The sequence below is a fragment of the Heterodontus francisci genome, chromosome 12 (genome assembly GCF_036365525.1).
Source record: "Heterodontus francisci isolate sHetFra1 chromosome 12, sHetFra1.hap1, whole genome shotgun sequence".
Lineage (NCBI taxonomy): Eukaryota > Metazoa > Chordata > Chondrichthyes > Heterodontiformes > Heterodontidae > Heterodontus > Heterodontus francisci.
Genome location: NC_090382.1, coordinates 102,701,446 through 102,719,033, shown reverse-complemented (window position 1 = coordinate 102,719,033; position 17,588 = coordinate 102,701,446). Strand labels below are relative to the sequence as shown.

The 17,588-nt window shown below is 43.3% G+C and overlaps 1 protein-coding gene across 6 annotated transcripts in view; it reads right to left on the bottom strand.

Annotated features, from left to right (window-relative positions):
* Nucleotides 1-1,858: 1,858 nt before the first annotated feature.
* larp1 (La ribonucleoprotein 1, translational regulator) overlaps nt 1,859-17,588 on the bottom strand; it is a 176,127-nt gene continuing 160,397 nt past the window's right edge. For 4 of the 6 annotated variants that reach the window (XM_068043971.1, XM_068043968.1, XM_068043970.1 and 1 more), the window contains 3 exons: nt 15,118-15,227; nt 13,470-13,597; nt 1,859-7,983 (listed from right to left, as the gene is read on the bottom strand). In XM_068043971.1, the coding sequence (XP_067900072.1) occupies nt 7,765-7,983; nt 13,470-13,597; nt 15,118-15,227 (457 nt within the window). In that variant the 3' untranslated portion in view covers nt 1,859-7,764. Of the gene's footprint in view, nt 7,984-13,469; nt 13,598-14,716; nt 14,824-14,922; nt 15,057-15,117; nt 15,228-17,588 lie in introns of those variants that run through there. The other 2 variants (XR_010976124.1, XR_010976125.1) reach the window with 2 other exon arrangements.

Below are 17,588 nucleotides of genomic sequence, written 5' to 3'. Positions count from 1 at the left end.
GCATTTGTTTTTATTTCACTTTGTTCCACCCCTCTCACCTTGCCTTTAAGAGCCTCATTCTCGATCTCCCATCCAAGTTTCTCTGTGCTTATCTCCCTGAGCCTTGGTGATTTCAACCATCTCAATTCATCATGCTCTCCTATCCTGTCAATCTCTCCCTCCACATAAACACCCCTACCAAAATAAATGCCCTTTCCATCAACCCTGGCATCTCGTGGGGTCTCACCCCTCCCATTGTGTCAATCACAGATAAAGCCATCTGTCACCACTTGCCCCTCCCAACTTCTTGCTGTGTTGGCCTGGAAAAAACTCTCAATCACTTACAACTGGCTGGACCACATAAAGCACTATTGGGTCCTGTTCTTGTTGGTCAAAATCTGCTCACTATTCCAGGATCATTTTAGAATGCACAGATAACCTAGTTTCTCTCCCTTGCAAACTCTTAAACCCCTCTCCCTTGTGATGTGCTCTCTACCCAAGTTGGATTACAACCCAGTCATTTACCTTCAACCACAAAGCCCCCAGCCACCAACTTAATTGACTGAGCTCCACTGTCCTGTTACATATCAAAGCTTAAACTTCAGTTCAATTAAAAATCACACTACCTGAAATGTTTCCCCTTCTGCTCACACCACAATCTGCTTTGCTACAAGATTTTATTCCCACATCTTTCTGCTGAAAGGTCAAATGTTTAGCTGGAGTTGGTGCACAGGGACAGCTGACTGACACCACAGAATGTGCTGATCAGACAGGTTTGTCCTCAGCTCATCGACCAAGATGTTGTTTGTATCCATGGCTCGACATCCATTTCCTCCAGCTACAAAGACAACTGCTCTGCGCGTCTGCAGAAAATAGACTCCGAAACTGTGGACAGTGACCTTGCTGAACTTGTTCCTTCCCTGTTCTCAACCCAAAGGATGGCACAGATTTTGCAACAAATCGCCCAGCATCAGTTTTGAGCTGAAGTTTAGCGAGGTAGTCAATTTAATATAAAAACAGGGAATGCTCGAAATACTCAGCATGTCAGGCAAGAACTTTGGAGGGGAAAAACTGTTCACGTTTCAAGTGGATGACCTTTCATCAGAGGTTCTGACAAAGGACCATTGGCCTAAAATGTGCCTCAAGTTGGTTGAGTTGTTTGGGACATTACTGGGGCTCAATGTGTACACTCTCAGCTGGTGTCACCTATTACATTTATACAGTGCCCAGAACATAGAAAAACTACCTCTACAGCATTCATTGATGCTTTGGCCAGACATAATTGTGAGGGGGGGTATAGGTATGGTAGTGTCATGGTTTTATCACTGGACTAAGCCAGAGGCCTGGAGTACTAACAAATTCAAACCTCACTGTGCCAATTTGAGAATCTCTATTCAATTTTTAAAAAAATACGGTCAGTAAAAGTGACCATGAAGCTATCGGTCCGGCAGAGGAGCGTTGAGAGTCGAGGTAACAAAGATGTGGATGAGGGTTTCAGCAGCGGATGAGCTGAAGTAGGGACGGAGTGAGGCGATGTTACGTGGAAGTAGGCAGAGGAAATGAATCATAGAAAAAAAAGTATAGTAACGACACAGAAATGGGATCATGAGCTCATCTGGGATCAAATAAAACAAGATGGAAACTCAACTTCCAGGACATCCCCCCCAATTATGCCCACTATCTCCCCACCCAGACTCATGCTTGGGTGGTCTGACTAGCACTGGTTACCATCTGCAGCCTTGCTAAACATGGAAGCCTAGACAGTGAGAATCAGCAGGATATTTTTCAGTGCACTGGGAAGAGATAAGATCAGGGGACATGACACATTTGTAATTCAAAGTCGAACTCCAGCTCTGAAATAACAAGACCCAAACAATAATCATTTTAGTGTTTTTTTTTAATTTTTTGTACATTTTAACTGATTTTTTTATATAAAAGGAAAGCAGAATTACCACAAATTACAAAGGGCAAAACACTACCCGGAAGGAACCACATCAGACTAAAAAGCAAATACTCTAAGTGATTAATAGTTTATGTTACAAGCTCTTGTTCAAGTATTTTACAAGTTTTTTTTTTAAGTGGGATAAATCTGCATTTTTGTTGTAGTTTCTAATATTACAGCAGCCAGGATAAGGAGACTCACCAGCATCCTAAGCAGGCACTCCAGGCATTCCACTTCAGTTTAATGTTTCACTCAGCCTAGCTCTGCACGTCTATATTTAAACTGCGAAGGAACTGTAATAAATACTGAGCCACACTGCTGTAAGCGGTGGTTCCTGGCTCATGAAAGCACTGGATCCCTTTTCGAACTATCAACCTGTCAATCTATTTTACAATCGGTTTTGCTCAGCTGAACCACCTGATCAACGTTCCTGGCGATTGAAAGCTGGGATCGTTAGTAATGAAGCAGCTGAAATGGGGAGCTCTGAATGGGGAAAAAAAACTGATTTTTAAACGGGTGTTCTGCCAGGCGCCATTTCAAATTCAGAGATGAGAATATTAGGACCTGGACATTGAATTATTTTGAGCTGGGGAGGGGAAGCCAGTGAATATAATTACACTAGTGTTCCAGCATTTGTGTTTACCATCAGAGATCAGACTGCAACTCGCGAGAACCCGTGAAGCTCCGGCCCATGAGGACACAGCCACCAGAGTCCATGGGGGAGGATTGCAATATGTTGAGCCTGTGTATGGTACATTTCTGAATTTGCCCTTGAAAGGACACTAATTTCCCGCTATATGCAGCGGCATTCACATTTAAACTAGTGTTCCAGCATCTGTTTACCAGCAGAGGTCAGACTGCAGCCCTCAAAGACCTGGCCGCCCCAGCTTTTGGGGCAAGATTACAATATCTGGAGCCCCTGGCGCTGTGCGTGCTTCGTTCACAAATTTGCCTTTAAAAGGATTCTTCCCTGCTATGTGCAGCGGCATTCAAATTAAAATTAAAATAAACTAAAATCCCATTTACTGAAGGGTTTAGAGTTGGATGGAATCAAAAATTAAGCACAATGACGAAGCAGGTTTGATATGTGTGAAATGATTGGAGGTTGAAGTGAAATGAACTGTGAAACTTGCTGATTAGAGTGGGTTTACTCACTGGTCTAAACCTTCCTAATATTGAAGGAAGGTCTATGGGGAGTATATCTACCAAAGTAAGAAAACTAGTGCAAACCCAACCACACAAAACAAGAAACTGTCTTGCCAAATCCAGCACATTTTCAGCTCAATAATCCGAGAACTGAATATTGGAAAAAGAATTAATTGTTCTAAGAAATGCACCCATTTCCACCCCCCACCTCATTCAGTTCCGGTTGCAAAACAACTGACATCAAGAAGTCCAGAATTTCAGGAAGCTATTTCAAAGATGCACTCTGAGCACAATACCAACTCGTGCACTATTTACACACCCCAGTTACGAGTCATATTCAATTTTACAAAGATCCGCCCAATAAGCAGTAAGGTTGACATAACCTCGTGTTCTGAGCCAGCAAGGCACCCAATTCAATTCCTCACTGCTTTCGCGCTACCACTCTCGCCAAGTGTCTCCACGCTGTTCAGTGCGGTGAAGTATTCTGCTCCAACCCTTCCACCCTCTGGATTTGAAATCTCGGGAGAATGGAGGCTTCACAGTCTGAGGATTCATAAACAATCTCAGATCACATTACCGAACCGACATCTACTGCTGCTGGGTAAACAGCAGAGCAGGCCCATCGGGGACAAAAGCTTGTGTCACTAGCCATTGTTCCAGAGAGAACAGATTCTTCTGTAAATGAACTAAACAGCACATTTAGATAGAATCATCACGCCTTATCCAATAGCTTCACAACCCATGCAGGAGTTTTAACAGACTAGATACTCCTGAACAACTGGAGGGACATGTTTGCTCCGGCCCAGGGCTGTCTGTACATTGAACATTTCAATACACACTCCCCCCTCTGCCTGGGCTGCCAGTTTCCTAAACACTTCACTACACATTCTCAGGACTTTTTGTAACTCTCAGTAATTTGATTCAAAAAAGGGACGTTTTGCATTCTGTCAAATCGTTTGATGTGATGCCTAATACTGAGAGTCAGCTGTAGGTTCTTGTTTGGACAGTAACCATTTTTAAAACATTCCAGCTCTTAATTCCATTCTTCAGTTCAGGACCTTTCTGAACACTGAGTTTTAGCGCAAAAGTGAAAGCGCGTGCACAGTTCGCAAACTCAACAGAAATCATATAAACATTTGGGGAGTCCCAAATACTGACAATGTTTTGATGGGACATCTGGTCGTTAGACAAGACAGACGGACGGACGGAAACAAACATCTGGAGAACTTGCAGAACAACATAGAACGAGCGGATACTGTGGCTCTGAGGTGCAGACAGTTCTGAGTGCTAAACCGGCTCACAGGATCGGGAGGTTACATCAAGTATGAAACCGGCTCCTAGGAGTGTGCAGTTACACTGAGCGTTAAAGCTGGATATCGCAGAACGATGAAGTTGGGTTCATCATTCTGTACATAAAGATCTAACCTTCACACAGTGATCAAAGGCTGCACACTGACTTTATGTACTTCAACAAAAACACCTGGGAGATAAGTTTGCAGCAGTCTGAACAGAGTGCTACACTTTGCACTTTAACCTCCATCTTCCTGCACTACCGCACCCCCATCAGTCTGGTTGCAGGCCTGGCTTAGGTGCTTCTCTCCAGCCTCACTGATGACCACCAGGCAGCCTCATTTGCAGGGCGGCAACCCTTAATCACCATTTGCTGTAAAATCTCAGCCTGGCTAAAACAACTAGAAATAACTCCTCTTGGGCATGTCAGGGTAGAAGAAAATCCGACTCTAACATCGCAACCTCTGTTCCAGAGCTGCCGCTCTTTTCATTGAGCATCACTGCGTGTGCAGAGATCAGATTAGGCAGCAGAAAAAGGTGATTCAATTCCCTGCTAGTAGCTGGATGGTTGTCAGCTGTGACTTCACCGCAAGACAGGTATGTGAAGCAGGAATACTAATTTTACACATCTAACCCAGGATTTAAGCAGGCTTCAGTGTCCAACCGTGGCGGAATGAAACTAGACAGCAGAATGGGCAAGCGTTCAGGTAAACAATGCGGGACATGGGGAAAATGGGCAGGTGAAGGTACACAACATGGGACAGTCGGGCACAGAAACAAGCGGTTCAAAGGGAAATAGGAAGAGGAAAGAAAACAATCTAAATGTCCTTTAAACTAGTTGTTGGCAGGAGCTGTGCCTTTCACCCAGAGAAACGCAGAATAAATCCACAGCACCTTTTTTTTTAATAATATGTGCAACTGACTTATATCCAGCATGTGGAACCCAGAATTTCTTTGGCAAATATGGCTAGATTCTTGAATATTTTTACTTAGGAAGAAAAATGACATTCAGCTATAATCTCATGGTCTCGCATTATATACAAATTGTCCCATGAATCAGACACTGGAGTTCTAAATGCAACAGTGTGATTTTAGCATAACCAAAACAGCAAAGAGAAGCTTACCAAAAATTCCAAGTTACCTGAAATAAAACATGTTTAAGATCTAGGTTCCTGTCTAGCAGAGGCATTTTTAAAGTATTTCTCATTTAAATAAAAGCAGCTTCACATTCTCCTAACTGAGCTGGCTGAACATTCAGGAAGCCTTGGCCCTGAATTACTGCCAATAATGCAGCCTCTTAAGTTACAAATATGTCAGTCTGATTTGCATGAAATTTCTGGTTAAATTGGTCAAACCCAACTGACTTACAAGTGATCATAGTCCTGTATTACAGGATCTCCTGGGAGTTACTGGAACTCCCTGAAAGTGTAAGGTGTAAACAATATGTGTTTTCAAAATCACACTGGGAAGCAAGGCTATTCCCCAGTACTCATACATTAATCAACACTCCTTAAACTGACCTGCTTTGGTCAGAATTTCTTATCCTACAAGTGGCTGCTGTTAACTGACTCATCTTCAGAAAGAATTAGCATCAACGGCAAATGTTAGCTTGAAGATATAACATCCAACAACACGGATCAGAGCTTGGGTTCAGGAGCTTGTCCTTCAGGGAGTTCAGCATGGAGGAGAAAGGAAGACAGAAACTGCACCCAACACTCAATCAGCAACATCTACCCGATTTTACAATGGCAGATCGACTAGCCAAAAATTCAACCCAAACCAGTTACATGGAGATATGGGAGCCTTTCCCCAAACACTGTCTACATTGCACAATCCCTCCTAAACAGCCCAGGGCATTTCACCAAACACTAACTCTGTTAACTGGGAGGGCAGGGCGATGCTGGGAAAACAAAGCCTGCTAAATGAGTGAGTGAGAGAAAGAGAGGGGGAGGGAATGAAAAAAAAGCATAAGTGGGTGAGAGGGAGAATGGACAAAAGAGAGAGCATCAATTGCATCCGATAAGAAAGGACAAAGAGCAGAGAAAGTGCATTTTCTTTCACCAAAAGCACCACCCAGCTAGCTGGCTGCTGACTGATCAAACTCTTCCCAACAGACCCCCTTGAGGAAAAGACGGCCCAGGGTCTGAGCTATAGTTAGAAAAGCAAAGCTACCAGGCTGTTCCCACTACCAGCTCCTCCATGGCCCAATAATGCAACTCACGCCATCCATGAGAAACATGCATACCAATCACAACATAGTAATCTGATATTACGAATATCACAATAGCATGTCCCAATATACTCTGATGTAGCAAATCTGCAATAATCGCAGGGCTCAAGTTTTTCAATATACTGCTAACCAGACCACAATAAATGTGATAATGATTAACAAAATGAAAACACCAAGCCTTGTGCTCCTAGTGATGGTCGCATTTCCAGAACAGCAGCTAGAATAATGGGACTTAAGATCACCACTGTACCAGTACATTGAAAATAAATCACACTGCGACATCCCTACATAACACACATTTTGAGAATGATATTGCCCGATATAAATTTCAGCAATGTTACTGATTGTTACTCCAAGCAGGCAGCACATCAGCTAAGATGAAATCGGACTGTAGCGTTTTTCAAGGAGGTGATGCTGGTTTGAGTATGGGAGAAGGGGAAGAGACAACTGTACAGTAGCAATAAACATTTGTGGCCAAAGGCACTGCAGCAGTGACTTTGATCGAGAGTTTGACTTCGGGCCAATGAGCCGTTCCTGTGGCTACATCCCAATGTCTTTATCTCTGGTTATCAGACTGTTGAAGTCCTTTACCATGAACAAGCGGAATAAGGCCTGACAGAAAAGTATCTGCCACTCAATAGGATTTGCGTTTTAAATCACCTTCCCTATTTGATCCCGCCTGCGGTAACTTTTAATCGGGTACAAACAAAACCTTGACAATTCAAAATCCAGGATAAGGAACTGATAATTTTATCAAGATTAGCAGGCCAATAGGAGAGTCATTAGCCGAGCGAGCAGAATTTAACTATATGCTGCCCAGAAACAGGAGCAGGCAGTAATAAGGCATCTTTTTAATCCCGTTCTCCACAAGGGACGGGTTTTGATTTTTTTGTTTTTTTTTGTGTTTTCTGGATATCTGAGTGAAGCTGTATTGTCGACCCCCAAAATCAAGCAGGTGAATTATATTTTAGCCAATTGTTCTCATGCAACATTCATTCATATGGGTGAAGGACGTGAAACTGGCTTTGAATACAAGTCTTCAGGCAGCTGATGTGCTTGTCGACTGCCCAGCATTGAAGAATGTCTGACATCTGGCCCAGATTTTCTGTCGGTCATTGAGGTGACAATACCAAAAGTTCAAATAAAAGATCCAGGGTTGAGGGGCAGAGTCCAAGCTCTATTTGTCTGCAGTTTCCACTTCCAGGGATTCCGCTGAAGCACCATCCTGGCTCAGAGTGGGGTTGGTTTTTTCTGTCGTGCTTTTGGAGGGGAGCTTTGTCCCAGTCTCGGTCTCACTGACGGCGTTGGTGGTTTTACTGGAAGACGATAGCAGACGTCGTTTCTCTTCAGCTCCCGAAGAATGACGCTTGCGGCCAACTTCATCACAAATTGGAGGCTGCAACAAAAATAGTTACTTCATTGTATCGCCTGATGAATTGCATTCCCCATTGGTCACAATTGCACACTTCTCATTGTAATGTAAACATTTTACAATCTCGAGAACTAAACCAGGAGTTAAAAAAATTGCTTTGTTCAATTATTAACTATTTCAATGGCTCTATTAAACCAGATTGTGTGCATTTCAGTGACAGTAATTCTATGCTAAAATATTAATGTATTTTCTTTATATGATAGCTCTCCAACAGCAACTATTACTCAAACTACTTCAAAACAAAGTAATTTTATTTATTTTATTTAGAGATACAGCACTGAAACAGGTCGTTCGGCCCACCGAGTCTGTGCTGACCAACAACTACCCATTTATACTAATCCTACAGTAATCCCATATTCCCTACCACCTACCTACACTAGGGGCAATTTACAATGGCCAATTTACCTATCACCTGCAAGTCTCTGGCTGTGGGAGGAAACCGGAGCACCCGGAGAAAACCCACGCGGTCACAGGGAGAACTTGCAAACTCCACACAGGCAGTACCCAGAATTGAACCCGGGTCCCTGGAGCTGTGAGGCTGCGGTGATAACCACTGCTACTAAAGTCCTTTAGGGGGGTTTGACAAATACAAACATGCCACCTCCCTTAGCTGTCATGCCACAGGGGACACCAGGATCAAATCCAGCAGCATGTCAGCCAGCACCTTGCTGCCAGTGATTGTTGCTCAGGCACAGACACCAGAAAATATTCACGCTAGCTGACATCAATATTTTGGCAAGTGTGACCATTAGAAGGTGTGAAACTAATGTGCTCCAAGAGAAGGACGTGACAAGCAAACAGGGATAGGCACCAACATGTTGCACCAGGGACATCTGAAAAAATTACTGACTCAGCCACGGACAAAAGGCCATTAATTTGTATATGAAGTGCATAGCAAACATAATGCCATCAGTTAGATTTGGAACGCATTTTCCCCCATTTAGTGAGTACCTGGCATTGTTTTTGCTTCCACAAGTAGTCAATGTCTGCCCACACACTTGATGCAGCAATACGGAGAATCCAGATAGATTCCTCGCTCTTGCTCTCTGGCCACCCCATTTCCTCTCGCTCACAGGCTCCACAACCCCTCGCTCTCTCTGCTCCTGCTCCCCACCCCTCTCTCTCTTCCTGCTCCCTCCCTCTCTCTCTGCCTCTCTGCTCCCTCCCTCTCTCTCTCTCTGCCTCTCTGCTCCCTCCCTCCCTCTCTGCCTCCTCCCTCTCTCTCTGCATCTCTGCTCCCTCCCTCTCTCTCTGCCTCTCTGCTCCCTCCCTCTCTCTCTGCCTCTCTGCTCCCTCCCTCTCTCTCTGCTCCCTCCCTCTCTCTCTGCCTCTCTGCTCCCTCCCTCTCTCTCTGCCTCTCTGCTCCCTCCCTCTCTCTCTGCCTCTCTGCTCCCTCCCTCTCTCTCTCTCTGCTCCCTCTCTCTCTCTGCCTCTCTGCTCCCTCCCTCTCTCTCTCTGCCTCTCTGCTCCCCCACCTCTCTCTCTCTGCCTCTCTGCTCCCCCACCTCTCTCTCTCTGCCTCTCTGCTCCCCACCCTCCCTCTCTCTCTGCTCCCCTCCCTCCCTCTCTCTCTCTCTGCTCCCCCCCTCTCTCTCGCTCTGCTCCCCCCCTCCCTCTCGCTCTGCTCCCCCCCCTCCCTCTCGCTCTGCTCCCCCCCCTCCCTCTCGCTCGCCCCCCCCTCCCTCTCGCGCTTCCCCCTCCCTCTCGCGCTTCCCCCTCCCTCTCGCGCTTCCCCCTCCCTCTCGCGCTTCCCCCTCCCTCTCGCGCTTCCCCCTCCCTCTCGCGCTTCCCCCTCCCTCTCGCGCTTCCCCCTCCCTCTCGCGCTTCCCCCTCCCTCTCGCGCTCTCTCTCTGCCCACCCCCCCCCCCCCACGTGACAGTTGCAGAGAATGGGAACTCTCCCCAGAGCAGCTTTGAGATTGGTCAGTTTTTTAAAATATTCACAGCTGACTGGTGCTGGGTGTGGAAACTGCAGTTTCCAAACTCAGGACAAGATTGGGGTTTTCGGCGGACTTTTTAATTAAAAAATCGGAACCCACTGAAAAAACCACGACCTTGTCGAGTCCTGAAGGCGCTGTTCCTGCTCCCTGCGCCTGTCAGCTGTGAAACTGAGAGCTGTGAATTTTTTTTTATGTCTGACTTGTCTAGAAGACGTAGTCAATGGGAAATTTCTCATTCCTGAAATTACCAGTCATGGACCTCAAAATCTTTACCATGGACACCGGTGTCCGTGTATAGCCCTGTTGCCGACCCCTGCAAGTGAACGGATAGTGACAGAGCAAGCGGTATCAGAGGAGGAGGGGACCATCTTGAACCTGAGTTTGAGAGAATGGTTAACAGGTATGTTGCTTCAGTTTTTCCAAGGTAAGGTCAGGATCCTGAGAATGTGTGGAGCTATTACTCCCAATTAACATTGAAAAGGAAACTAAGTTTAAAGTCCCCAGGCCTGGATGGCATCCATCCCTGAATACTGGGTGGCGTGGGGGGAGGGGTGTGAAGATAGATGGGAAACTAACCATAACTTCAAAACCTTTACAAACAGGAATTATACCAGAGGACAGAAGGGAGGAAAATACTCTACCTATTCAAGGAGTGTAATGTGAGAGGCCAGAGAATAAGCAGCAGAATTAACATTAAATCAATTATTCTTCTCTGTTTGGGGAGTCAGTGACAGAGTCACCAGTTTGAGAGGTGTTTGAAGAAATATCTGTACAGATGGCTGTTGGAACATGGAATACTTTGCCACAGGAAGTGTTTCAGGCAGAGACCATTCCATCTTTTTAGGGAAAACTGAAAATATCTGAAGCAAAGGAAGAAACAAGGATGAAGCAGGGCAGTGGGACTATTTTGGGATTGATACAAGGCTGTGGGGAGATACCAAGGCAGAGGGATCAGTTTGGGATTGATACTAGGCTGTGCGGAGAGAACAGGGCAATGAGATAGTTTGGCATTGGTATAGGGTTAATGGGAGTGCACGGAACAGGTCGTAAAGAGCCCGCAGAAAGATTCTGTACTTCAATTGCATGTGGGTCCAGATGTTTTTGAGATTGGCAGAACCTGGGTTGTATTTGTGCTGGAACCATTTCCATTTTTCAAAAATATAAACCATTCGGACATAGGCAGAGGAAGAATGATATTGAAAACTTCTGATACCAAATTGAGAGGCACAGCAAACTGAGGAAAGTTGTAGGAGGACACAGATAGGCTGCTGGGCAGATCGGTGGCGGATACAGTTCAATGTGAAGAAATGTGAAGCGCAGAGTGAGAGATCTGTAGGTATGAGACACAGATCTTAAAAAGGTTGAAACTCAAACAGAAAAGTCATTAAAAAAGCAAATCGGAATCTGAGTTTTATGCACACATTTAATATAAAAGCAAGGGACTGATGCTGAATTTATTAATTGTTCAGATCACAGCTGTAACATTATGTGCAGTTCTCAGAATATCAGAGCCATGATTCACTCAAACAGTACAAGAAGTGGGAGGGTATAGTTATGAAAGGAGGCTAAAAAAAAATTGGACCTTAGAGATTTTCAAAACTATTAAGTTGAAAGAGGATAAAGAGCGATTCAATAGAAAGAATTCATATAGTTCTAGAATTTTACAGCACAGGCCACTCAGTCCGTTGTGTCTGTGAAAGAGCTGTCCAATTTAATCCCACACTCCCAGCCTTCCCCCCCCACAATCTTGTAAATTAGTTTTCTTCAACTACGTGTCCAACTGCCTTTTGAGTGTTCCTATGGAATCTGATTCCATCACCCTTTCAGGTAATGCAGTGAAGATCTGAACAATTCTGTGAAGAAATGTCTCATTTGCCTGTAGTTATTTTGCCAATTATTTTAAACCTCTGATTACTCACCCACTTGCCAGAGGAAATAGCTTCTCCCTAAATAACTATTGAAGTCTCATAATTTTGAATACCTCTGTTAAATCTCCCCTTAACCTTTTCTGCTCAAAGGAGAACAATCCCAGCTTCTCCAATCTTTCCACATAACTGAACTCCCTCATCTTTGGTATCATCCTGGTAAATCTGCTCTATACCCTCTCCAGCAGCTTGACCTCCTTCCTAAAGTGTGATATCCAGAATTGTACACAATACTCCAGCTGAGGCCTAACTAGTGATTTGTAAAGGTTTAGAATGACATCCTTGTTTTTGTATTCAATATCCCTATTTACAAAGCCAAGTATCCCATGTTTTCTTAACTGCCTTATCAACTCGTCCTGCTATCTTCAAAGATGAATATGCACCCCCAGTTCCCTCTGCTCTTGCATCCCCTCAAAATAGTACCATTTTAGATTATTCTACCTCTCCGTTTGTTTCTCCCAAAGTGCATCACGTCACACGTACCCACATTAAATCACATTGGCCATGTGTCTCCCCATTTCACCAATCTGTCCACGTCCTCCTGAAATCTGTGACTATTTTGCTCATTATTTACTATGTTGCCATAAACCACCGTCACAAATTTCAAAACTGTACTCCCTATACAAGTCCAGGTCATTTATATATAAGAAAAGCAATGGAACTATCACTGACCCTTGGGGGACCCCACTGTATACCTGCCCCCAGTCAGAAAAATATCTGTTCACCATTAAAATAAAAGCAAAATACTGCAGATGCTGGAAATCTTAAATAAAATCAGCAAGTGCTGGAAATACTCAGCATGTCAGGCAGTATCTGTGGAGAGAGAAGCAGATTTAATGTTTCAGGTCTGTGACCTTTTATCAGAACAGACCTTTCAACTGATGAAAGGTCACAGACCTGAAACGTTAATTCTGCTTCTCTCTCTCCACAGATGCTTCCTGATCTGCTGAGTATTTCCAGCACTTTATTTTTATATCTGTTCACCACTACTATCTGCCTCCTATCCCTTAGCCAATTACGTAACTACAAGTTACCACCGTCCCTCCAAAACCAAATACTTCTATTTTCCAAATAAGTCTGTTATGAGGTACTTTATCAGATGCCATTTGGAAATCCATTTGTACATCACACCTTTATCATTGCTCACTGTTACTCTATCAAAGAACTCTATAACTCTATCAGGTTAGTCAGACACAATTTGCCTTTAACAAATCTGTGCTGGGTGTCCCTTATTACCCATACTTCTCCAATTGAGAATGAATTTTGTCCTTGGCAATGATCACTAGCAATTTTCCCACCAATGACATTCGGCTGATTACCAGGTTTATCCCCCCCTTCACCTTTTTTGAAGTGGTTCAACTCCTGTAAGGGAACAATTTTAGGACAGAAGAGCGAAAATCCACTGAGCTTGTCTTCAGTGGATGCCAGAGTCATCTAATACTCTTAGGCAGAGCTGAGCTGAGCTTGAATGACTGAATATCATGGCTATGAACGCATTTCCAACCACACACCAATGACCCTCCAGACGAGAAGAGACAAATATTTCATTCAAGGGTTTAGAGATCCACATTGTGATTGTTACTTACATCCACCCGGAAATCTTCCAGACGTTTAAATTTGCTGAGGTATTCCTGAAGTTTTGGCTCAATATCCAGATTCTTAGCTTTTGAATACTTTAGATAGGCCCAGAATTTCTCTAATCCATATAGCTGCCCTAATATTTCAAACACAAAACACACAGAATACAGGATGTACAATGACAATTCAGGCACATAAATTGATGTTGTACCTGTCTACTAATGTGCTAAATCTACACAATATACTAAACGTAACGCGGAAGCTGTGTTGAACGTGCTGAATCGAACTAATAACGTTCAAAAACTAATCAACATAGGTACACAGGAAGAGGGTGGTACCATTCCACCCTCAAGTCTGCTCCACTATTCCATTAGATGTTAGCTGATCTATACCTTATTTACCCGCCTTTGTTCCATATCCCTAGATACCCTTATTCAACAAAAATCTGTCCATCTCAGTCTTAAAAGCTCCAAGTGATCCTGAGCACGCACAGCCTTTTGGAGAGTGATATAATATAACACTAACATATTGAAACTAACCACCAACATCCTTAATCTAATCAATATTGCCCCAAACTTATTTACTACCATGCTCAAACTAACCAGCAACATGTGTAAACATGTGCTAAATCTCACTAATATCCAAAAACTCGCCACTAATGTATGAAATTTAACCACCAACGTACTAACTCAAGCTATTAAATAATGTGTAATATAACCATTGGGCTAATGTGTTAAATCTCATCACTAACTTACTTATCTAACAATTAAACTGCTAAATCTAACTATCAACATGGAAAATCTACTAGTACACTAAATGTATCCACTAACGTACTAGAACTACCCACAAACATGCTAAATCTAAATCACTAGTATACTAAAACTAACCACTGTGACAAATCTAACCATTAATGTGCTAAACCCGAACATTAACATGCTAAAATGAACCACTAACACACTAAACCTAACCATTGCCATAATCATTAATATATTGAAAACAATCGTGATAACTTGGTAATCAAGCACAACTGGTAAATTCTTTTGGGGAGAAAGAACTGTTGTAGTCTTATTTTAAATTATTTTTCCTCCAGTGAGGGCCTGGACTCAACTGGCTGAGCGGTCTCATCACAGCATAGCATGAAAAGTGCAACAAACAGCCCCACAATGTGAGCCCAGTGAATGGCAGATATTTACTGCCACTAATGGCAGACCTCTGATCATTGGAGCATCATCGCTAAGCCAAATCCTGGTCTCACCTGATGTCCAAAAGCATTTCCCAGCAGGAGGCACTGGACAGCGACCAGCCTGTCCTTAACTTGGGGTGTTAAGCAATCGCGAGGCGTGCAGGTTCATGAGGGAGGATCTTTTATTCAACAAAACAAGTTTTAGCATGCATTATCCCTTTAGGTACTGAAAGCTTTCTTTTTAAAAATCTAGTTTTCTCCAGTGCTACCTCACTTACCAATTGATGGCATGACACAGACCCCACTTCTGTGCCATAGAATATTAGAGGTCATGGGATTTCTGCAGCAACTAAAAACCCAAAGTTCATGACACCTCAAAACCGATAACCATCCACAGCATCATTCCCTATTTCTAGGACAAAGGAAGTTTGATTAAAACACAAGAGTTATGATGCAACAAAGCAATACCTTACCTGCTTCATAATCCACAATGGTTTCTTCCTGGAAATCCTTGAAGATCTCAGGTCTAAATTTCCTCTCAAGGCCATAGCTATAATATCTGAAAAGGCACTCCAGTCCATATCTACGGAAAAGACGTGGATATATCACAGTTTGGAAGAACCAGACACAAACACTCCAACATTCTCCCACATTGTGCTGGGACAGGAGATAGTGAGCACCACAGACAACGGCACTGGCTCCCATTAACACACCAATCACAAAATTCATTTAATAATGCAGACTCAGAATGCTAGTAATAATAGGATGCTGAGCTTAAACCCACTGATAAATGGTCATTTGTAGCTTGAAGCATCTTCACTCATAAGATATCCATAAACATTTAAAACACAGAAGAAAGCCGTGCGGGCTCTTTGCAAGAACAATCCAAAATTAATCATAAACATAAACACACACACACTCACACAGGGGCCATGGACTATTACTTCATGTCTCATGAGCTGGCCTATGGTGAGTGTTGCGTGGGGCAAAGAACGCATCACACTGCTCGAGCAGTCCCTACCCCAAATGCTCTCCTTGCAGCTTCACCCCCATTATCACTCACTACCTTCTAGTCTCCCTCTAAACTGCTTTGGAACTTTGTTACTTGAAAGGCATTGCAGAAATGAGGATTTATCTCACCTGTTAACTCAAATGCTAAAAGTTTCCTGCAACTATTTATTTAGAGCGCCAACTAAATTCACGTGTGAACCGCAGATTGCCTCCTTGCAGCAAGTGATCACCATTTCATCATTTGCAAATAGCAAAACAATTATCCCTGCAGAAAGCATCGCGTGATATACAGGGCATAATTGCAAAATTTGCAGATGACATGGACTTGGTAGACAGTGAGGAGGATGGTAACAAACATTGGGAGGACACAGACAGATAAGTGAAAATGGCAGGCACATGGCAGATGAAAATTACCAGAGAGAAATGTGAAGTAATACATTTTTGTAGGAGAATGAGAGGCGCAATATGTACTAAATGGTGCCATTTTAAAGGGGACGCAGGAACAGAGACCTGGGGTATATGGACTCAAATCTTTCAAGATGGCAGGACAAGTTGGGAAGGCTGTTTAAAAAAAGCACATGGAATCCTCGACTTTATTAATAGAGGTATAGAGTACAAAAGCAAGGAAATTATACTAGACTTTTATAAAATACTGGTTAGGTGTCAGCTAGAGTACTGTGTTCAATTCTAGTCATCACACTTTAGGAAGGATGTCAAGGTCTTGGAGAGGGTGCAGAAGATATTTGCTAGAATGGTACAAGGGACGAGCAACTTGGAGACTGGAGAAGCTGGGATTGTTCTCCTTGGATCAGAAAAAGTAAAGGGGAGATGTAATCAAGATATTCAAAATTACGAGGGGTTTTGATTGATTCCTCCTATCTACTGTTCTCAGTGGCAGAAGGGTCGGTAATGAGAGGACACAGCTTTTAAAGTAATGGCACAACATCAGGGGAGATGAGAATTGTTCTTTCACACTGATCTGGAACACAATGTCGGAAAGGGTGGCAGAAGCAGATTCAATGGAAAATTTCAAAAAGGATGTGGACATATAATTAAAATGTAAAACTTTACAGGACTATGGGAAAGAGCAGGTGAGTGGGACTTATTGGATAGCTCTTTCAAAGAGCTAGCACAGGGCTGATGGGCCAAATGGCCTCTTTGTATTCTATATCATTCTATATAATGTACCATCCCACAAATGCCGCAATTTAAAAATTCTTATCCTTGTGTAAAAATCCCTGCCAAGCCCAAGTATTTTATATGTTTCAATGAGATCCCCTCTCATTCTTCTAAATCTCAGGGAATATAGGCCTAGTCTACTCAATCGGGCAATCCCCTCATCTCAGGAGTCATTCTAGTGAACCTTCGCTGTACTCCCTTCTAAGGCAAGTACATCCCTGCTTAGTAAAGGAAACCAAAACTGTACACAGTACGAAAGGTATGGTTTCACCAAGGCCCTATATAATAGCAAGAATTCTCTAATTATACCCCAATTCCTTTGCAATAAAGGCGAACATGATATTTGCTTTCTTAATTTCTTGCTGTATCCTCTGTGATAAGAGAAGATGCGGGTCCCACGGAATAGCAGGGTTTCTCAGTCTCTCAGCATTTACAAAATATTGTTTTTTTCTATTTTTCATTTCAAAGTGGATAACTTCACACATCCCCACATTTTCCATCTGCCATGCTCTTATGCACTCTTAACTTGTCTATATCCCTTTGCAGTCTTTGTGTCTTCCTCACAGCTTACTTTCCCCACCTAACTTTGCATTGTTAGCAAACTTGGATACATTACACACAGTCCCCTCATTTAAATCACTGACGGACTGTAAATAACTGAGGCCCAAGCACTGATCCTTGCGATATCCTGCAAGTTACAGCCTGCCAATCTGAAAATGACCCATTTATTCCTAATCTGCTTTTTCTGATAACC